Below are 23,332 nucleotides of genomic sequence, written 5' to 3' on the forward strand. Positions count from 1 at the left end.
TAAAGAAAATGAGTAAGGCAGTGTGTAAGAGTATGAATGCCAAATTGGTAATTTAAAGAAAATGAGTAAGGCAGTGTGTAAGGGTATGAATGGCAAATTGGTAATTTAAAGAAATGAGTAAGGCAGTGTGTTAGGGTATGAGTGCCAAATTGGTAATTTAAAAGAAAAATGAGTAAGGCAGTGTATGGTATGAATGGCAAATTGGTAATTTAAAGAAAATGAGTAAGGCAGTGTGTTAAGGATATGAATGCCAAATTGGTAATTTAAAGAAAATTAATAAGCCAGTGCGTTAAGGAATTATGAGTGCCAAATTGGTAAGAAAATTAATAATGTCGATCTTTCAAGGAAAACGAATGACGCTACGGGGACATTTAATGAATAATGCTAATAGGTTAAGAAAAATGAATAATGTCGATCTTTCAAGGAAAATGAATGCCGCTACGGGGAAATTTCGGGAATAATAACGCCCGTGGAGTAAAAAAAAATAAGTAATGACAATGATGTAAGGAAAATGATTAATGCCAGTAGGTAAGGCAAAGGAAGAATTTCAATGAGGTTCAGGTAAATGAGCAACGTCAACGGGGTAAGAAAAATTAATAACACCAGTTAGGGTTAAGGAAAATGTCAGCTGTGTAAGAAAAATGAATAAGGTCAATAGTGGTGCGGTAAATGATATTATGACGCCAGTGGGAGGAGGAAAACGAATGATATCGGTATGAGAAACGTCAACAGAAAAATGAAGACAAGCAATATATCAGTGAGATAAGGAGACTGACCGATTAGTAATTATCTGGTGTCACAACTACAAGGGTCCCCGAAACCCGAGGTTAATGAGAGAAGGCTCGCATCATTTTATGAGTGGCTTAAAATACCGAGATGACTTGATAAAGGAAGGTGAGATTATATGAAAATAAAGTAATGACATTTGAAAATCAGAACCACGTATTATGTTAAGTATATCTTAGTTCAACCAGACCACTGAGCTAATGAACAGCTCTCCTAGGGGCTAGCCCGGAAGGATTAGATTTATTTACGTGGCTAAGAACCAATTGGTTACTGCCTAGCAACGGACCTACAGCTTATTGTGGAATCCGAACCACATTGTAATGAGAAATGAATTTCTATCCAGAAATAAATTCCTCTATTTCTTCATTGGCCGGTCGGAGAATCGAACGCGGGCCCAGCAGAGTGCTAGCCGAGAACGATACCAACCCGTCCAATGAGGAACTTAGAATCACGTATTACTGATTACTGATATCAACTGGGCAAAAGTATAGTTACCACACCAGATAAGTCATTTTAGGAATTAATTAATACCAGTGAAAAATGGAGGGGTAGCCTAATCTACCTACTTCCTGTAGGTCTTCTGATGACTGAACTAAGTGGCACAAAACAGGAGTGACTTAAGGGGGTTCGTGTGACAGGCAGTTGGATTGAGGTGAACTGAATATAGAATTTAGGCCAAAGGCCTGTGAGGTCATCCAGCGCTGAAACGGAAATTGACAGTAAAAGATTTGGAAGGTGCAACAGGGGGAAAACCTCGCACTATGAATCATTTGTTAGGGGAGGACGGAAAGTAAGATGGAATAAAGAGAATATGAAAGGAGGTACAGTAAAAGGAACGAAAGGGGTTGTAGCTATGGGCCGAAGGCACGCTGCAAAGGACCTTTAGTAATGCCTACAGTGCACTGCATGAGGTGCGCTGACGGCACTATCCCCCCTTCGGGAATTTGGGGTGAGAGGCCCCTGGCCATAGTGAGACTTGAGGCTCTCTGGCGTGAGGCCATGAACTGATTATCAAAAATAAACAAATAATACCAAGCATAAATTAACAGGGAATGAAACAAGAGGGAAAATACGGACAGAGAAAGTTTAAGAGCAAAAATAATCCCTAAATTCTCACACCATATAATTCAACAACGAAGCAAAACGACTACTGGCAATGGTTCACAATGAGTCCCGACCCCGTAGGGGAGTAGTGCTGTCAGTGCATTACTTAAGGTTCTTTGAAGCGTGCCTTCGGCCCCTAGCAGCAACCCTTTTCATTCCTTTTACTGTACTCCATTCATATGCTCTCTTCCATCATACTTTCATCCTCTTTTAATAATTGTTTCATAGTGCAACTGCGAGGTTTTCCTCCTGTTACACCTTTAAACCCTCTTACTCTTAATTTTCCTTTCAGCGCTGAATGACCTCATAGGTCCCAACGCTTGGTCTTAGGCCTAAATCTTATTGTATAATCTACAATGGGGCCCGAGACCCACTGGAATAAGTGAATGAATGAGTAAGCTAGAGAGTTCGTTCGTTCGTCCTAGAAATCCTTACCCACAGACATGGAGAGACGCCTGACGGTGATGATGGTGAGTTTGCCTGTCCTCGTCAGGTAATCCATGAGGCTTCCCCACACGTATCCCCACAGCCACATGGCCAGGAATGGAAGAGCGGAGAGCAGGCCGTTCTGCAAGGAGGGATTAGGACAGATGACCTTCTTTGTTCGGAAATGACCTCCGATTCTATGATGCATTTGGAAGTCCTAAGATTTGTATCTAATCTTAGAGGGTGTTTCTTTTTTTTTTTTTTTTTTAGTACAGATGTCGAATGTACGATTCTCCGTAAGAACAGAAATACAAGAACTTACATGAAATTCGTTTATGCTACTACTACAACTAATAATAATAATCATCATCATCATCATAATATCTGAGGATAATAATATTAATAACAATAATAATAATATCTATGGTGATTAACGATGCTTACCAGTGGAAATTAAATGTGTCCTTTATTATTATTATTATTATTATTATTATTATTATTATTATTATTATTATTATTATTATTTCCTTTTCGTTATTTCGGTTCTCGGGCCGCCGGGCGTCATTTTACCTGATTAATGTCGAAGTGCTGCATATTCTTCAGGTAGGTCGGGATCTCCGTCAGGAGAGTGAAGAACCCGTAGTCGTACCCGAAGGCGCCGAGCATCAGGCCCCAGAACGGGAGGGAAGTGAAGATCTCCCTCAGGGGAAGGGCCACAACCTGCAGAAGGAAAAAAAACTATTAAAGTCAAGGTCGTACGACTAATTGGTGTTTATTGAACGCAGTTCCTCGTTTATTAAGGAAAGCGGTGTTGCAATGCTACACAGTCCTTGATGCTTGACTTGATATGATCTAATTCTGTCTAATCAGGAACTTGATTTCATAACCATTCTCATTAGAACTTAATGACATACACCAATTCGCGCACACTCTCTCTCTCTCTCTCTCTCTCTCTCATTGATCTGAACATAAAATTCATGACAGATCTTTTATTCTTCTGCGTTCTCTCTCTCTTCCTAGATCTAAAAATAAAGTTAATGAAAGATTTGTTATTCTCCTGCGTACTCTCTCTCTCTCTTCTCTTACATTCTTCCTAGATCAAAACACAAAGTCAGTGTAAGATTTGTTCTTCTCCTGCGTCTCTCTCTCTCTCTCTCTCTCTCTCTCTCTCTCTCTCTCTCTCTCTTTCTCTCTCTCTCTCTCTCTCTCTCTCGGTCGTACAATCTCCCTCGATCTAAACATTAAGTTGATGAAGAGAAAAGTATTTTTCCTCTCTCTCTCTCTCTCTCTCTCTCTCTCTCTCTCCCAGCCTTACCTCCGCCCTCTTGGTGTCCTCTTTATTGCCCTGGAGAAGGGCCAGCTCACCGGGCGAGATCCTTGGGTGCTGCTCAGGGCGGTCGTGGACCAGCGCGAACCAGAACACGGACCAGACCAGCCCGAGACCGCCGAAGAGATAGAAGACGGAGGGCCACCCGCCGAAAATGGGGGAGGAGCAGAGGTACCCTCCGATGGGCAGCGAGACCACGGTGCCCAGGGGAAATCCTGAAATGGAGGGTGAATTCCATAAAGTCCTGACTGCGTTTTTATATGATATTTGTTTTCATTTTTTTCTAATTTAATAAATCCTGCGATGGAGAATGAACTTCATAAAGTCGTCTGCGTTTTATATAGTTATTTGTTTTCATTCTTCCTGACTTAATATGAACGGCGTTCACCTCTTCACCTCGGTATTTAAATTGATGTTTTGAGGTAACTGCATAATGGTTTCGCCTCTATCGATGTTTGTATGCGACGAAAAAGAAATTAAGCTATAATCGTTCGTTTTCCTATATGATGCATATAAGCAAGCGGATCTTTTAATTTTCTTTGTTTAAAAGTAGGTTTTTAATGTCATTGCGAGTATTATTGCATTCATTAATATAAGTTGTCAACACTAAACAAAAAATCATATTCTGAGCGGAGAATCTACATACGCCATAGATTCGTTTATTATTATTATTATTATTATTATTATTATTATTATTATTATTATTATTATTCGGAAGATGAACCCTATTCATATGGAACAAGCCCACAGGGGCCGTTGATTTGAAATTCGAGTCTCCAAAGAAATAGTGAAATAGAGCATACAATTTTAACTAGGAAGAATTACAAAGATTTTTTAGTGTATTTATTTACTTTTTAGAATGTCTAGATTCAAGATGCTGAGACAGTACACAAAACATCTAGAACTTCAATGAGCTTTCAGGAAGCTTCCTGTAGAACTGAGAAAAAAAAATATATATATATATATATATATATATATATATATATATATATATATATTTATATATATATATTTATATATATATATATATATATATATATATATATATATATATATATATATATATATAACAAAGTCGAATTATGAGTAAAAGCATAATTGCATAAACAACTCATCTACTGGATAACTTGGCGACATTTCGTGAAAATCCTCTAATGACTTTTTTGCGTCATCCTGCTAAGAAACAAACAGAGAAACAAACAAACAAAGTCAAGAAAATAATAAAACAATATCTAACTTGTCGGTGGTGAAGATGCGTAGATTAAAAACAAATACGGAAAACAACGGAGCAAATACCACATTCAAGAAAAAAAAAACTCGGGAATAAAAAAAAAACTCAGGAATAAAAAAAAACTCATGAATAAAAAAACTCACAGGAATGAAAAAAATCTTAGGAAATAAAAAACTCAGGAATAAAAAAAAAAGAACACTCTTACCTGAGTAAACAATGGTGCTGTAACGGCTCCTCTCAGATGGCGAGATCCAGGTGGCTAACATGGAATTGATTGCAGGGAAAACAACACCCTGAGTGAAGAAGAAGGAAAAAAAAATATTAAGTAAATAAACGACAAAATCTGAAAAGAAATAGTCTTCGGAAAAATTAGAAAGTTGGTGGAATATCATGTTCTTTGTTCAGATGTGTTTAGGAAAGTAATACTCCCATGGCGATTTCATGTCAATTCATTTTACTTGCATTGAAACTTATGGAAGTGAATTTAACTTGCAGAGAAGGTTTGTGCTGCAATTGCTTTGTGACTATTTCGAGGAGAGAGAGAAAGAAAGTGATCGCCCTGACGGGTAGAGAGAGAGTGAGAGAAATTCCTCTTTCTCACCTGTACGATGCCGCTGAGCACCCTGACGGCGATGATGAATTCGGTGGAGGTCCTCGCGCTGATGGGCGTGATGACTGTCAAAGCCGCCGACAGGAAGATGCCCAGACCGAAGATCTTTTTCCCGCCGGAGTATTCGGCCGCTCGTCCTCCGAGGATGTTGGTGCAGGCGTAGCCCCAGAAGAAGGATCCGAGGATCACGCCCTGCGTCGTCTCGTCCCAGTCAAATTCGCCTTCCTGCGGGGAAAAGGGTTCAAAGGGCATTAATAGGGTGAACTATTCACATTTTATTTTCTCTTCTTTCAATAACATAACTTTCAGTGTCCGAGTTTGCTGAATGTATTGCGTTTCCTAATTTTTTTTTTATTAATTCTGATGTAACCTATAAGGGTTCCAAGGGCGTTAATGGGGTGAAATATTCATATTTCCTTTTCTCTTCTTTCAATAACATCAACTTTCACGGTGTCCGAATTTGCTGAATGTATTGCGTTTCCTTTTTTTTTATTATTATTAATTCTGATATGACCTAGAAGGGTTCCAAGGGCATCAATGGGATGAAATATTCATATTTTCTTATTTCTTCTTTCAATAACATTAACTTTAACAGTTTTCGAATCTGCTAATCGTATTGCGTCTTCTGGTAATTCTGTTTTTCTTTTGAATAATTCTGATGTAACCTAACCTTAGGTAAGGTAACTCAACGTAACTTAACCTACCATAAGATACCGTGGCATGAGAATACGATAATACCTTATAAAGCTGTCTTTTAGATATTATTATTATTATTATTATTATTATTATTATTATTATTATTATTATTATTATTATTATTATTATTATTATTATTATTCAGAAGATAAACTTCTCTTCATATGGAACAAGGTTATGAAGAGGGAGAAACCTTTGTAAAGGGAAAAAAGGAAAACCTACATTTAACAAGGAATTTTCTGATGAAAAAAAAAAAAAACAAAGCACGGTCTAAGTAAAGGACAAAAGAAGATTTATTTAAAGGCTGAAATAGGCCTTATGTAAAGAGAAGACGAGTCTGTATTGAAAAGGGGAGAGGAGAGAGAGAGAGAGAGAGAGAGAGAGAGAGAGAGAAAAGACAAGTCTTTACTGAAAAGGAAAGAGATCTAAGAGAGAGAGAGAGAGAGAGAGAGAGGGAAAAGACGATTCTATATTGAAAAGGAAAACAAGAGAACTATCTAAGAGAGAGAGAGAGAGAGAGAGAAGACAAGCCTTTATTGAAAAGGACAGAGATCTGAGAGAGACAGAGAGAAAGAGAAGGCTTCTAGATCACTCACAACGGCAGTCTTGGTAGCATTCGTTTCCTCAGGAGCCGGACACGCATCCAGCAGGATTTCTTCCTCTCCTTCCGTGGAGTTCCCGGCTTCGTGGTGATGACCTCTAGACCCGACCATGGCCACGATTGCTATGGAGAGGATGACGCGCATCCCGTACATCAAGGCGATGCCGATGAGGGAAAGGATCGCCAGGGTATACCGTACTTGCCAGCACGGCAAAGCTGCAGGGAAAATGAACTGAAGAAATTAACCATCATATTGAAAGTCCTTCCAGAGGATGATAAGTCACTTAAGGGCCATTTACTCAAAGGCCTCTATAGGGATACCATTTAATTCCTGTGATGTTTACAATCGGGTCTATAACCAAACCTTGGGTTTTCTCATCTTCATTAAAAATGAAGCACTGGGTGGGCACTTTCGGCCATTCAGCGCTTAAGCAGTGAAAAGAGGGAGTTGGAGTGCTTGGACAGCAGTCTTAAGAGAGGGAGCAGGGAATGAAGGCAGAATAAAAGGCTTAGGAATGGATTCATCTAGGGGCCGAAGGAAGGCTGCAAACGATAATGCCCACAGTGCACCACATAAGGTACACTGAGGGCACTACCTCTCTAGGGGGTTCATGAACAGTCCACGACCTAATACTACAGCTGTTTCATTAAAAAATACTCATGGTAGCATGAGCCTTGAAATGGAGAAACAAATCCACAGTTTTGTATAAGCACAGATATTTAAAAAATAAATCTCTACAGAGCGCTTTCGGGAATCTGTTCGAGTCCCCTTTTCATTTGTGCCCACACATAACTGTGGTTTAGTTTCTCCACTACAACTATTCTACTCGAAGGCCTCTTTACGTCCTCCTTCCATACCTTCTGCTTCCTCTCCCTCGAGTCTGCTCCTCTCGGAGCCGTCAGGAGAGAGGAGTAACGACGTCGTGTGGGACTCCTTCATCTCGCCGTGGAATTCCGTGGGCTTCAATGGCAAGGCTTCCCCGTTGCTTCCCGATTCTAGGTCTTCCTTCGACATTTTGTCTGCGAAGGTAAAGACAACGACATGAGACAAAGTTGATATGTATGTTCGTGTAAAAATGTATAGGCCCATTAATATGTGGTTAGTTTAGATGACACTGACCCTATGCCAGCAAAAGTCCGTGCTCAGTGGCAGCCCGTAAGTGTGGTAGGGTGTAAAAGGGATTAGTGGTCTGACGTAGGCCTCTGGACTAGGTCTAAGACGCCAGGGTCATAAATACTTGGTACATTTACTAGTTATTGCTGAACCGGTCTCAGAAGCATAACATGAATGGTTTTATTCTCATCTCCTAAAGATATTCTGTTTTACTAAAGTTTGGTTCACTGGTTAAAGGCCTTTTAATTTTGTTTCATGTAAATGGCTGCACACCTTTAATAATAATAATAATAATAATAATAATAATAATAATAATAATAATAATAATAATGCACAGGGAGACAGAGTACCTTTCTCATTGACTGTCAAATCTCCATAAAGAATATTGTGAAAACCGTTATATAAATTCATTGTTAGGTGTGGCGCGCTCGTACCCAACAGATTAAATTTATTGAGGCTGCTTCCTGTGCCAAGAATTTAAAACGTCAGGTAATACATTCATTTCCAAAGGCTATAAAGAAGCGTGAATCCCAGTGTATTTCAGAGCTAAGGATAAATGACGAGTTCATTTACCAGGCAAGATCATTTAAAAAGAACTGTACGAAATCTGTCAATGTTCAAAAATAACTAAACAAAAAGAAAAAAAATAAATTAAAAGTAAACACCTGAGAATGACAAACTCGGCTGGTTACTTCAGGAACGACATCTAGGCCACTTTACTTCACCGCATGTAAAACAACTAAATTTATGTATACACGCATGCTGAACAAAGAAGCGAAGTGCATCGGAACAACAACAAAAAGAGCAATGACAGCGCACAAATCTGCCTGCCAACTGGGGCAAAGAGGCGGAAGTGTAGGAAGACGATAAGTTTCGAACAACGCGAATCGGAATGAAGATGATGATGTCGATATTCGAAAGGATCGACACTGTAGCTGTCGTTTTTTATTGTTAGCTAAGTAATGATTAAGGGAAAGGTTCGTTTTCAAACAATGAATACTGTAACATAAACTTAGTATTTTGAATATGTATATATATATATATGTATTATATATATATATATATATATATATATATATATATAATATACATATATATATATATATATATATATGTAATATGCAGTATAATGTGTGTGTGGTGCATGTATGCATGCACTATGTATGTATATGTATAGTATGTATGTATATATATATATATATATATATATATATATATATATATATATATATATATATATATATATATATATATATAATATAATATATATATATATATGTGTGTGTGTATATATATTGTATATATACTGTAGATACTATATATATATACATATATATATATATATATATATATATATATATAAATATATATATATATATATATATATATATATATATATATATTTATATATATAGTAGAAACAGGATATGACGGGATATTTACAAGATACAATTTTTCATCAGTCATTTGATATGCCATTTTTATAATTATTGTCCAATGAACACTAGCTAGGGGAGAGAGAGAGAGAATTACAGAATATTCTAGTTGTCTGTAGACTCCGTGCCAATACACGCTAGAGCTATTTCAACAGAGTAGCTGTATGAGTCTGCCAACTATGAACTTTAACAGAGAACATATCCTCACTAGAACACCACCCTCATGACTTCATAACTTTATGCTTATACCTTTTATATTTTACTCTTATTGTTAGGGAGAAATGTGAGCTGCCAAAAATCCAAAAAAAGAAAACTGCATTTTTTTTCTCAAGTGCCAACAGAACCCAACGGCCTTGTCTCGTCCAAAAGCAACCGTAAAAAACAAAACGTTAAAGAAACGGAGAGTAAAACAAAAAAAAGCATTTAGTCTAATCGAGAAAGGTGGAATGTATTAGGGAGTAGAGCAAGACCGAATCAGGAAGTGAGTTCGAAAACTTTCAAGCAGATCGTGATAAAGTCTCATTAATGTATTCTCCTTTTCATCTAATATTTCCAATTAGTAATCCCGCAGTTATCATGTAATGACAAAATCTCCATCAGCAGCGTACTGTTAGACTTAGTTGGCCTGATACCAGCAAGGGCTTTTGCCCGGAGGAGGAGGAATAAGATGAACTTTAGTGACATCCTTTTTGTTTTCATCAAATATTTCAGTTTTCAGTTTTTCACAACGAAATTGATAGCCTAGTGTCAGTACACAGAGGGATTTATAGTTTGAGCCTGAAAGATTAAGGACGTTAATGTTAGACTAGAACATTGTTTACCAAAGGGACGTTTCTTTTAAATATTAAATGTAATGATAGGATCTTTTGAACTCACAAACTTAATTGAAAGGTAAAATCTAGCAAAAAAAAAAAAAATATTTAGTACACTCCAAACGTCCTTGGTATGCATGTAGGCCGACAAGAGTGAACTTGCTTAAATGAAAATGATAACTGTAAAAAAAATAAAGTAAGAGAACATAGGTGTTCCTTAAATTAGAGCAACCACGTAAGAGTCAAATTTAAAGGCTTAGAGTACCAGTAAAAGGGGTGTGGCTTAACGGGACAGGAGATCGCCATCCTAGACCATGTGTGGCAATTAGACCCTAAATGCAATCGATGTTCCCTGGCACAAGATGAATTTATTGACGTCTTTAGGTTCTCTCTCTCTCTCTCTCTCCCTCCTGCTTTGTGATACTTACCCGTCTCCTGACCAACATACACCTTCGGAATTTAATAACACCAGTCCTCTAACGGACTTTTTTTGAATAGACGCAACTAACCCACCTGGGTGCAAGTGGCCACCAGCCAAGATATAACAATGCTCAAGACGCATTTTCCTGGCCTTACAGGCACATATCGTCATGTGGGGACAATTACTTCATTTATTTTAATTTAAAGGAAAATCATAGTACATTTGCTAAATCAAATGAATTCTGGTGTTCTAGACAGAAAACAATTAATAAATAATGCCGTGGAAATTCTCTACCCATTGCGTCATCCATGATTCAGTAAAATGAAGCATGTAGCAATGATGTCATGTTTTCTCTTGACCAATAAAGTATTAAAGGAAAAGGTCTATTCATATCGAGACACCTGAGATGAAAATTCAAAACGCTGTAAACTGCAGCAAAATAACAGGAATATAGTTAAGTTACTGAGTTCCATGATAAAGTCCTTGCTTTCCCTCGATACGATTTGTTTCATCACTGGCATATTGTTATAAATCTGCTATTCATTTTGTCCGTTATTCGGACTGCGACGTTTCTGCTTCCGGGAGAACCGTCTGGATAATTCCACCGATCAAAGCCTGTATATATATTTAATCATTCATGTAGTCTTGTCTTCGTAACTGGAGAGGAAAACTTGATAATCGTTATTAACGAAAGTAATAGGAAAACCTCTATGTTGAAAACTGAAATGACGTAGTTCGCCCTTCCTGTGCCGTGCGTGGCCGCGTAGTGCAAGACCAAAAATCGATGAAGGGAAATATCGCTCGCACAGTGCATTCGAGACCATAAAGACTAGAGACGAAGACCAGACGAACCGAAAGGGGGATCATCTTCCTGGTCTGAACATTTTGAGGGGAAACTTCATCCCCTCAACAGAAGTGCTAACCTACGACAAGAACTTCGATTACCAAGAGAGAGAGAGAGATAGGGGCGTGTACCCAAGAGAAGGGGACCATGAGCACACATTACGGGGTTGGGGGACCGGGAGAGGGGGATGTATATCAGTCCCTCGGCTGGCGAACCGGTTTATACCGGCTGCCACCAAAGATAGCACTTTCCCTGTCGAACGGCTATGCCTGGTATTCACGGGAAATTCAAAAGTAACACGAACGCTGTTGGGTGTCTACTTTTAGTCTGAGCAATGACCAGTCTCGATTTTGTTCCTTCGTCCGTCTTTTCATTTTATTTGATATTGAAAGTAACGCTGTCAAGCATTCTTTTGTTTTAACTGAAACATGGAGATTACGATTCACACTGAACCACCCCCAGGGAAACAAGAAAGCTGGGGAAAGTTAGACTGCTTGATCAGGTCATTTATTGATCGCGAAAGTCCTTAGATAGAGAGAGAGAGAGAGAGAGAATCAGTGTTGCCAAGTCGGATCGTTTCCCCCTTTTTTTTATTTCTGGGACTCTTGGCTCTAAATGAGATATGAGGTCAACGTGGCCTATTCACGACTTCGATAATTCATCAGTCATCTGAAAATGATTCTGGAACAGCCTAAACGTTAATCCACTTCAACACAAAAACCAATTGGAAGCCCAGACGCAACAATACTGATAGTTGCAGTGGGAAAAGAAGCAATGGGTCCGAATAGGGCTCGAGAGTCGATAGACTTAGTGATTCAATATACTATGAATTCTACTGCTATAAATTGCTATTGATTGTGATATTAATATTACTGAAGAAATGGAAAGTTGGCATCAACGTCAAAAAGAATGTTTGTGTTCCAGTAGACTATCAGCTTCATTTGATCTTTAAAATTTTCGTATACTGCCTGACTCAGCCTTCTTCTCTTCTTTTGTTCTTTCCTTTCTTTTCTTGTCACATGAACAACCCGTTCTTTAGAAGCTTGAATTTCAAGTCAATGGCCCCTGTGGACTTGTTCCATCTGAACAAGTTCCTCGTTGGACGAGTCGGTAGAGTTCTCGGTGGCACTCTGCTAGGCCGGAGTTCGAGTGGCCGACCGGCCAATGAAGAATTAGAGGAATTCATTATTGGTGATAGAAATTCATTTCTCGGTATAAAAGTGGTTCGGATTCCACAATAAGCTGTAGGTCCCGTTGCTAGGTAACCAATTGGTTCTTAGCCACCTAAAATAAGTCTAATCCTTCGGGCCAGCCCTAGTAGAGCTGTTAATCAGCTCAGTGGTCTGGTTAAACTAACGTATACTTAACTTTTCCATGTGAACAGGGCTCATGTTCTGAATAATAATAGTAATAATTCTTGCACTGAGCCAGACTGAATTGGCAAAAGGTCAGACTCATCCTTGAAAGATCTACTCATGTACAGCATAAATAATTATATATACAAAACACGAAAGCTACACTTGTTTGTCCATTCAGGTAAATAAAAGCTTAAAGGCGATGACCACGTTTACGAAACGGGTACAAGGACCTTCTCGGGTGTACTTGAAGCTGAAGTGCCACTTGAAATGATATGAGAATCAGTTATCATAACAGTTTAAGCTTTAGTCAGATTATTTAATCTTTACTTTTTTCAATTGCAGACTGTTCTAATTTCCCAGCCAGACAAAAGTGTCTCCTGAGGTGCAAGGCCTTTTCGTGTAGCATTCAAACTCAAGCATAGCATTTTTGAAGTGCTTGATCTCCGTCTCAACGGTAGCTGGGACAAGTTGGCGTTTATGCTTAATTAGGGTTCAGCACCGTAGATATTACGATAATTTTTGATGTGGTATATTTGCTAAAATTGCATTTAATTTAGCATTGCTATGGTTAGGTTAGGCTTTTTCACATTTACCAAACTTTTCGGTATTTATTCAGTTTTACTGTAAGTTAATCATAAACACTCATTTATCATTTTTCTTAAGGAATGCAATTAAGCCTTCAGAAACTCTTTAATCCTCTGTGCTTCCAAATTTATCAAATCAATTCCTTCTTCTGGTTTCCCAACGCTTCCTGATGTGTTAGGTCACAGTTTTCTTTTCCACCTATCTCTTCTTGCTTCATGTGGTCCTGGGTTAGATATGGACATCTGGTTTCCTCTCCTTGGCTTCTCTACAGGAAAATACCCCCAAGGAACGATGCATATATATACCATGAGTTTATACATTCAGGCTTCTCCAAAGGAAGGTCTATTATTATTATTATTATTATTATTATTATTATTATTATTATTATTGAGAAGATGAACCCTATTCATAAGGAACAAGCCCACAGAGGCCAGTCACTTGAAATTCAAGCTACCAGAGAACATGGAGTTCATTCGAAAGTAGTAACTTAAGAAAAAGGGGGCATATCAATGGCTTGCAGCCGACCTAGGCGGTCTGGTACCTGCGGCAATGTGACGCCCTGGCTCCCAAAGAAACCAAAAAGGATACGACAGATTACAAAAACGACGTTTCCCCCTCCCGCAATGCGGACGGGAATTCCGACGTCTAGAAGGCCCAATCTCTCCCGTCCGGATCGTCGATCCCAGCCGTCGCAACTTCGGCGAGCTTTCGTGAAACCGAGGTCCGATCACGTGAACGGCGTTGCTCGAAGGGGAGCACTGTGTGTGCACGTGAGCCGGGTTTACCCGCCTTCCGGAGGTGGGGGTCTCGAATACCCTGTTGCCGGGCATTTTCCTCGGGGTCTGTCGCTTTTTCCGGGGACTATAGATTAATACAGGTCACATTACTGCGCCGGCGCCAAGTCACGCGACTTGAACAAAGCCTGAAGTGGAGGTGAATCCGTGAAGTTTTTATTTTACGTTGTTAGACGTTCACTGTATATGTATGTTTCAAAGGCTCAAAAACGCATTGAGTCAATTGACACAAACACATACATGCATACGTATATATATATATATATATATATATATATATATATATATATATATATATATATATATATATATAGCATATATGCAATAATATATTTATATTTTTTCTTAGCTAATCCTTAGCCATATATAACACCCAAACTCTTGTAGAACCTCTGAAACTTTACACACTTGTGCCAAAGTAATTTTACAACCCATAATATTGCGATCGTCTTAAAATATTGCATTGAAGACTAATTCTTAATAACCTTGTCATAAGCAATCTGACAGACAGTTTACTTGTCACAAAAAAAAAATTTACGCGATGATAAGAATTAAAACTCAATCAAAACATTCTGAATGTTAATAGTTGTAGCGAAAATAGATTAAATATCTGATATTCAAATAACTACCATATATATATATATATATATATATATATATATATATATATATATATATATCTATATATGTGTGTGTGTGTGTGTGTATACTGTATATGAATACAAGTGTATATACCTATATATGTGTGTGGGTGGAGCGGGGGAGGGCGCATATTTTTTCAGGGAATATTCATAACACAGAACACGAGAGTTAAGTCCATTAAAGAAAGAAATGAAAACATGCTTCCCTAAGTTGCCATCATTATTATTAGCAGTAATATTGACGGTTGAAGTGGTAGTATTAGTAGTAGTAGTATTCAAAATGCAAAAATATTCATTATTATAAAAGAAATTAAAAGATACATCGCTAAGCGGTTATTGTTATCAATATCATTAATCTAAAAGGCCAAAACATTTATGTGGAACGAACTTAGGTCGTCTTTGTAAAGTAAGGACAAAGTACAGAATAACAAGAAAAGAATAGAAGAGTAAAAGGGTGAAAGAGAACAACAAATGAACAACAATAAAGTCGAAGAAGCACCCAGAAAAATTTCCACATGTGCAAAAGGTATCGTGAATAAAAAAAAAAAAAAAAAACAGAACAGGTGGTGTGTGTTACATCAAAGTAAAGCAGCACCGCTCTCGAAACATTTATCTCGTAGAAGGAGGTTAAGTAATTCTAAACGACCTTAGATTATAGGTCATGAAACCTCCTTGTCCTATCTCACGATTCCCGTGCCAATGTGAACAAAGAGATTCTAGCTTTAGTGTAGAACCACTGTACCAGGTGTCACGCCAGTCTCTGACAGAATTAACTAAGGAATATGCATTTTTTTTTTTTTTTTTGGCTTCCAGACGACGCATGCGCAATTACTTTTTTTGGGCTGGTTCAGGTCTGAGGTTGCGAATTCTGACAAACTAGTTTGGTTATTGAGTTGCCTAGTATAAAAAATTTGTATTTGGATATAGTTCTTAATGTGTACCAGAGAGAGAGAGGGAGAGAGAAAGAGAGAGAGAGAATCTACACAAACATGTACAATACACATAGATATTTATATAACAACCTAATTCACCAACGGTTTTTCATACGTGTCTACTGAAAAAAGTTAAATCTAAAATAGAAGGTAAAATTAATTTTAATGACACATATATATATATATATATATATATATATATATATATATATATATATATATATATATATATATAATATATATATATATATATATATAAAGACCTCGACGAAAAGGGTTGTCGTTAAAATATACTGTATATATATATATATATATATATATATATATATATATATATATATATATATAAATATATACTTAGAAAGTAAATGGTGTTTCAGTACATGTGTACGTGCCTTTGGCTGACAGCGAAGTATACCCTAGATGATATACAGTCTTGCGCATTAGTGAATGGAAACTTGAGGCATACAGTCCACCAAATGTATCATAATAATTGCGAGATTAGGCAGTCAGGAAACTGAAAAGGAACTCCGACTCCTTTTGGACCCTGGCCCTTGAATCGTTGTTAGTGATGCTTCTCTTTAAATGTCAATTTGACGATCAACGTTAGCTTGAATTCCCATGTCGTGATGAAGCTTTCCTCAGCGATATTTGCTTAGAGGTACAAGTGTGAGAATCAACGTATGGAAGTGGTGTCATAAAATGCACGCATGTATATATGTGTATATGTATATATATACACATACATATATGTACATATATAATTTACATGGGTATGTGTGAGTATACACACACACTCACTCACTTTACTCACACTCACACACACACACACATATATATATATATATATATATATATATATATATATATATATATATATATATATATATATATATATATATATATATATATATATATATATATATATATATATATATATATATTACTAAGGACCTCATTCAAACTGGATATATATATTAATACTCATCCAGTTACTAAATCATTCAAACTGGATGGTATTTAATACCATCAGTTTAAATACTAATTCTAATACAGAACAATTGTGTATGTGATAAATTAATATATATATATATATATATATATATATATATATAAAATTCCTACAAAATCTGTTTCTAGTTGTGTGTGCCCTGGCGATGGGTCACACTGAGGCTCGAGATAAACATCTTCACAATTTACAAAATCGTAAGAGCATCATTTGGCTCAGCATAATGAATTTAGAGAGCCAGTGCCACTTTATCTTCCTAGGCGATGCTGCTCTCTCTCTCTCTCTCTCTCTCTCTCTCTCTCTCTCTCTCTCTCTCTCTCTCTCTCTCTCTCTCTCTCTGGTCAGATTCGCCAGCTGCTCTCTCACACAACCGAGTGACCTGGGAGTATTATGGTCGCAAGAACCAACGACCATAAAGATAATAGGATGGGAGGATAGGATGCTAGGGTGTTTTTTTTTTTATATCCTTATTGCTAAGAACCTGACCATTTATGGAATGGCAGGCAATGGGCAAAAAAATTTCCTGTCGATCTGTTACATTCGAAATAAAACTATACACACAGCGTCTAATGCCAGACTTCCTTTATAAGAAAATAACTTTTTCGGCGTCTGAAAAACCCTATACAGTCCGTCCATACAGCTTGTATGCATGAATACACGAGATTTAGTTGTATCCATACAACCAGTATACTTGAGTACACTGGAACTAGTTTTATCCATACAGTCCGTACGCATGAATACACTAGACCTAGTTGCATGGGAGTGTTGTACAGCGGCTATTAGTTCCGGGATGAGACTCACTAGAGCAGCGATCTTCAAACTGTGGGCCATGGCCCACAGGTGGGCCATGGCTGTGGTTTTCAGGTAGGCCATGGACATTTTAACTAGACTACAATAAAATTAACTATATAAAAAAATAAGAGAATACAATAAAACAAAAGAAATAAAGATCTAAAACTTCAGTGTAAAGACAAAACTGTAACTCATTTTTGTTGATTCATTGCGTGCCTTCATTGCTAAGATCCAGAACTGGGTTAGGAAAATTAATGCTGGTAATTTTGCAATGTTTGAGAATTTTTGTGAAGTTGTTGAAGGTGAAAAAGAACTAGATCCTTGTCTTCCAAATGAAATAATCAACCTTCAAAATTAGGGTCAAAATTTTCCAGATACTCTCTGATCTTAGATCATAGATCTGTCATTAATAGCAGATCCATTTAATCAGACCCAGATTCTGTGCAGACCCTGACCAAGATGAATACTTGGAAATGAGGAAATTTGATTCAGTGTAAAGTGTTTGCAAAAGAGAGCTCTTCATTACAGAATTCTGGGCTCAGTAAGTGCATCATACCTAGAATTAGTAGCGTGCACTGAAAGCACTTCTACCTTTCTCCTCCACTCACTTATGCGAATCAGGCTTTTTTCCTTGCTTCAAATCAAAACAAAAGCAAAACCGCTAGAGGTGGAGGATGACATCAATATGTCTTGTCCACAATTCTCCCCCGATTTGATAAACTTGTAGATATGAAACAAGTACATCCATCTTATTAGCTGCTAACCTGGGCCGAGTGGTTACCATGAACAGCAGAGAAGTTGTGTTTTATGTTTTATCTTTTGGCCATGTTTCAAGCCATGAGTTCAGTACATGAATTTTATTTACAATAATCAAAGTTCAATCATTGATTTCTAGGTTATTAAATTTAACTATCATGAAAATTTCTTAGATGCATTTACCATATAATGCATTTATGAAAATTCTGTTTGAACATAATGAAAATGTAAAAAAGTTCATGTAAGTACCTGGTACCGTATGTTTTATTATGAAGATAATTTATATGCTAAATCTGAAGACAGTAGGCCATGAATATTGAAATACTAAAGTGGAACACAGTCTTAAAAAGTTTGAAAGACCACTGCACTAGAAGTAACCGTTGTATAAGTGCTATGGGGGGGCTCTTAGGAAGCGTTATCAAAACAGAATGAGTCTCGACAACAACGTTGCATAACTGCTACATGAGAAATGGTCTTGGGAAGAGAGTTGCATGACTGGTACCGAGAACGAGTTTCAAAGATGGTACACCTGCAATCAAAAGTTGAGAATCGGTTTCAAAGATGGTATAACTACTTTTTAAACTTATGCTTTCGAGTAGCGCTTAGCGTAACTACTTGTGGAATCTAGTTTCGAGAAGCCCGTTGTCGACTACCCTCAAGAATAGCTTTTGACACGTGTTCCACACCTGCTGCTGATAACGGGTTTCGAGATACAGTAAGTGTTGTATAATTGCTTTTTAGAGAATAGGCCTCGCGAAGAGCTTTGTACTCTTGTTGTTTTTAACAACTGGTGGAATGGGTTTTCGATCGGGGCTAACTAAAGTGGTACGCAAGGGACTTCTTCTAGGTTCACTAGCTCTTCGTTGGACCAGTCGGTGGAGCTGTGGACTGGCACTCGCCAGGCCCTTGTTCAGTCTCCGGCCGGCTGATGAAGAGTTAGAGAAATTTATTTCTGGTGATTGAAATTCATTTCTCGCTATAATGTAGTTCGGATTCCACAATAAGCTGTAGGTCCCGTTTCTAAGTAACCAATTGGTTCTTAGCCACGTAAAATAAGTCTAATCCTTCGGTCCAGCCTTATAGGAGAGCTGTTAAATCAGCTCAGTGGTCTGGTAAAACTAAGGTACACTTCCCAGGTTCACTGGGCCGTGGGCATTTGGCGCAGATGTCAATGAAAGTTCTTTCTTCTTAGTACTCTGTTATAAAAGTCCGTGGCAAGAGTCTGAATTCCGTTCTTTTCTTCCATTGACAGTCATATTATAATTTTCAGCGGGAAAAACTGCATTTTCACTGGTAAGCAGTAAAGGTGAAAGTGTCTTTTGTCAATATTCTTATAGGATTTCACTTCTTTTAAGATTTTCTTAGAAATTCATTTTACCTCAATTTTCCATACAAACGGCAACTGCACCGTCCATGACTACTTAAAGACGTCTAGAAAACTAACATTGAAAAACAATGCATTGTAAAAATAAGTTAAAAGCACCCAAGAAAAATAAAACTTACAAGTGACGAGGAAAACATAAAAATGATCGCTCTGTTAATTCATATCTCATCACAAACTACAAACCAGCATCACGAAGACGCACGTTCCTCTGGATATGCCATCAGAATATCAAGTACGACCAGGCAATAATCGCACAATGCGAATATTCAAGTGCGCCGCAATCGAGCATGGCAGACGACCTCGAGTACAAATGAACCAGAGTCAGACGATAACCACAGATAAGGTTATGGCACATAAAAACGCCATCTCTATCAGTACCAGAGGGGACTGAAGGCATGATTAGGGGACGATCAATGGGTACGATAATGCTTTTGCAGACTGCAAAGAGTATTCGCTAGTACTAGTCTCACTACGGCCTGTGTAGACAATCCCATATGCTGCCTTCTGATGCGAAAGCGTGTAAGTTTTTCTTTATCCATCTTCGCATAAGATCGATTTACTATCTAATTATCAGGGATTAAAGATAAACCTGGAAAGGTATGAATACTTTTAATAAAAAAGGATTCTATTGACTGTCTTCACATACGTCCTTTCTCTCCCAGCGAGCCAACAGGTGTGGTGCAGGCAAGGTTGATAATCAATAGAAGAGGAAGCAGGAGGCTGGTATATCGAGATGTCCTTAGGGACTTACTGTACATGCGAAGAGGATTCATCTTCTATAAAGAGGGAATTATTGAACTGCACTGCCCAATGAGAAAACTAATATAATAATAATAATTGATAATAGCAATAATAAAAATAATAATAGCAGCACAAGAGCAATCTGAGATACGTAAGCGATCCCCTCCTCACGGGCCCAGATGTACCCCCGCAACAGCAGACGGTTTCTCACTGCATCCCAAACCAATCAACAATAAATAAATGATACACAAACAGATAAAGCTTTTGAAAATAATTTGATAGCCTACTTCAGCATAACAGAACGCCATCTGGCTGAACACCCTCTTATCGTCTGTACCAACCTTTCAAGCATTTTTTTCAGTGAAGCCTTGTCGGGTTGTGGTTTCGTATGGTTACCAAACGTGAATGAATTTGCTTTTGGTACATAGATTTATGAAATTCTGCCTTGTAATTGCACACCGTGGAGGTAAAGCGCTTGATAACCTTTTAACTCGGCAGGGAGTAGTCATCGGTCTAACATGACCCATTTTTTATATTGCGTGAATAACCTCAAGTGAAATTTTAACTATGGTATAATTCACTCTACAGGCAAACATACGGCCAGACAGGAACTGAAGAAATAATGACAACAGACCTATTCGAATTTGCTTCCTTGATCATTAACATTACATTTTATGCTGTTATATGATCATGGTTATTTTGTTTATTGCAGCATAAAATGTTACCTAGTTCCCACTGCCCCTTCTCTGTTCTCTTTGGTAACTCCGAGACATTTGCTGGCTATTTTACCCTGTTGAAATGCATGACATTTCTTCGCACCATAATAACTTCATTATGAATACCAGTCGTTTTCTACTTATGCCTATTTACTACATTTATAATGTTATGCGTTTTAAATTGTCTTGTTACATCGATGAATGCCTGTCCACCTTCCTGTCTCGACTGTCATTGCAACTTCTACATGGCTCTCTCTAGAGCTGTATAACGTACGTTCATTGTATGACTGTCATTTCGATGCTGCGTAAATGGATATAGGACCCCCTTCCCAACTTCTGTCCCCTCTCTTAAGTTTTTTTAGCAACCCACATGGGCGCAATCGCGCCATTCTCCTCGAAGTCTGTCGGAGGTCGACAGGCAACTTTAAAGGAGCTATGTCGGTTTTGGTGAGGAGGCGACGGGAGGTGGGTGGCGTGAAACAACACGGGTGAGTTTTAGGCGCTCTCTCCTCCTTCCTGGCTGCATGATTGGGGTCTGGGCTGCGTGGGAATGCTGCAGCACAGTGCCGGGCCTCTCTTACACTGCATGCTGGCTTCCATTTCGGCAACATATGGTAGGGGCGATACTTAGGAACAAAGCAAAAATATGACATTCTTCAACAGAACAAAGAAATGTTCCTCTGGCTTTCCGGCCTCATTAAAACCCGTTGCCGTTTGGCTGACAAATGCTAGACCAGTCAGGCAGTCCAGCATATATTCTTGTTCTGCAGGAGTTTTAATCTGAATGTAAAGATATTTCCTTGATATTTATATAATTCCGTGCGAGTAGCATTATTTTTATCTTTATCATAAGTGGAAGAAGGTAACTTCAAGTTCGGCGGTATCCAAAACGGATACACCATTGTAGTACTATTACTACTGCTGGAAAAATAATGACTATAACAATATTATTGCTATCATTTATTATTTCTACTATAGTTATAACAATGCAAAGTAAAAACAAATATTTTTGATAAACGTTCCTACCATTATATTACAATTACAGCTAATTAACAGCAAATAAAACAAGTAAAACAAAGTACCTTAGAAAACGTTTACAAAAATCAATCCGTCCTTGCTCTAGAATGACCGAGGTGTACCACAACGACCAGTCCTCAAGGTCTTTTGAAAATACGAGCGTTGGTAGACTTTGGTTCTTCATTTACAACCTCCCACACTTACCATCTTTATAAAAGGTTGCGATTCACGTTCATCGCTGGGAATCTTTACATGCATTATTGAAGCTGGAGGTGTCCGGTTTAGAATAAGCTTGGCTTTATGTCAACTCAGGCTCTTGAGGAAAGGCGTGATATGGTATTAAATGGAATATAAGGCTAGTGTGGATTCATGAACTTTGGCCAAACAACTGCGACGAATGATTGACGTTGTAGAACTAGAACAAAGCACACGAGATAAGCACCGTGAAAATGAACTGAAAAAGCACACACTGGGTTAGAAATGCAAGCTGCTGCGAGAGACAGAGACAGAGAGAGAGAAGGGAGCAGACATGATGCAATCCTCAATACCACAACTGTTCCTTCACCCACTCAGCTTCACGCACATCGTGATGCCACGCCTCTGCCGTTATCTTACCGGCAGAAAGCACGTGGGAGCGAAATTCTACTAGCGCTGGCGGTCTCTCTCTCTCTCTCTCTCTCTCTCTCTCTCTCTCTCTCTCTCTCACATCTCCTAGAAATTGCCAGTCTGACGAGCGGGAATTCCAAAGTTGCGGATTTTCCAAAGGGATAACTTCGAGAATCCCCTGTTTCCACGGTTATCACTTTCAGCGGAAACCTCTCTTACCGATTAGTGAGAGAGAGAGATAGATAGGCTGACATATATGGAGAGAAGTTAAGTAGGCCTTAGTTCTACCAGACCACTGAGCTGATTAACAGCTCTCCTGGAGCTAGCCGAAAAAGTTAGACTTATTTAACGTGGCTAAGAACCAAGTGGTTACAAGAAAGGACTTATATACATACATACGTAAATACATGCATATATATAATATATACAGTATATACATGTGTTTGTGCGTGTTGAGTGTGTGTGTGTGTGTGTGTGTTTGTGTGCGCGCCCTCGTGCGTGTGTGTGTGTGTGTGTGTGTGTGTAAAACAAGAGAAGAGTTCCGCAGAAATCGACACCTGGTTCCCGCGTTAGTTAGAACCAAGGTTAATATC

The 23,332-nt window shown here is 38.2% G+C and overlaps 1 protein-coding gene across 1 annotated transcript in view; it reads right to left on the bottom strand.

The window, feature by feature from the left end:
- LOC136845005 (sialin-like) overlaps positions 1-23,332 on the bottom strand; it is a 28,778-nt gene that overhangs the window by 4,290 nt on the left and 1,156 nt on the right. Inside the window, exons 2-8 of the mRNA XM_067114646.1 lie at positions 7,640-7,801; positions 6,777-6,997; positions 5,476-5,709; positions 5,080-5,167; positions 3,632-3,858; positions 2,887-3,036; positions 2,326-2,458 (exon numbers count right to left, since the gene is read on the bottom strand). Coding sequence (XP_066970747.1) covers positions 2,326-2,458; positions 2,887-3,036; positions 3,632-3,858; positions 5,080-5,167; positions 5,476-5,709; positions 6,777-6,997; positions 7,640-7,796 — 1,210 coding nt within the window. The 5' untranslated portion in view covers positions 7,797-7,801. The remainder of the gene's footprint in view (positions 1-2,325; positions 2,459-2,886; positions 3,037-3,631; positions 3,859-5,079; positions 5,168-5,475; positions 5,710-6,776; positions 6,998-7,639; positions 7,802-23,332) is intronic.

The sequence above is a fragment of the Macrobrachium rosenbergii genome, chromosome 2, assembly GCF_040412425.1.
Source record: "Macrobrachium rosenbergii isolate ZJJX-2024 chromosome 2, ASM4041242v1, whole genome shotgun sequence".
NCBI classification, from domain to species: domain Eukaryota; kingdom Metazoa; phylum Arthropoda; class Malacostraca; order Decapoda; family Palaemonidae; genus Macrobrachium; species Macrobrachium rosenbergii.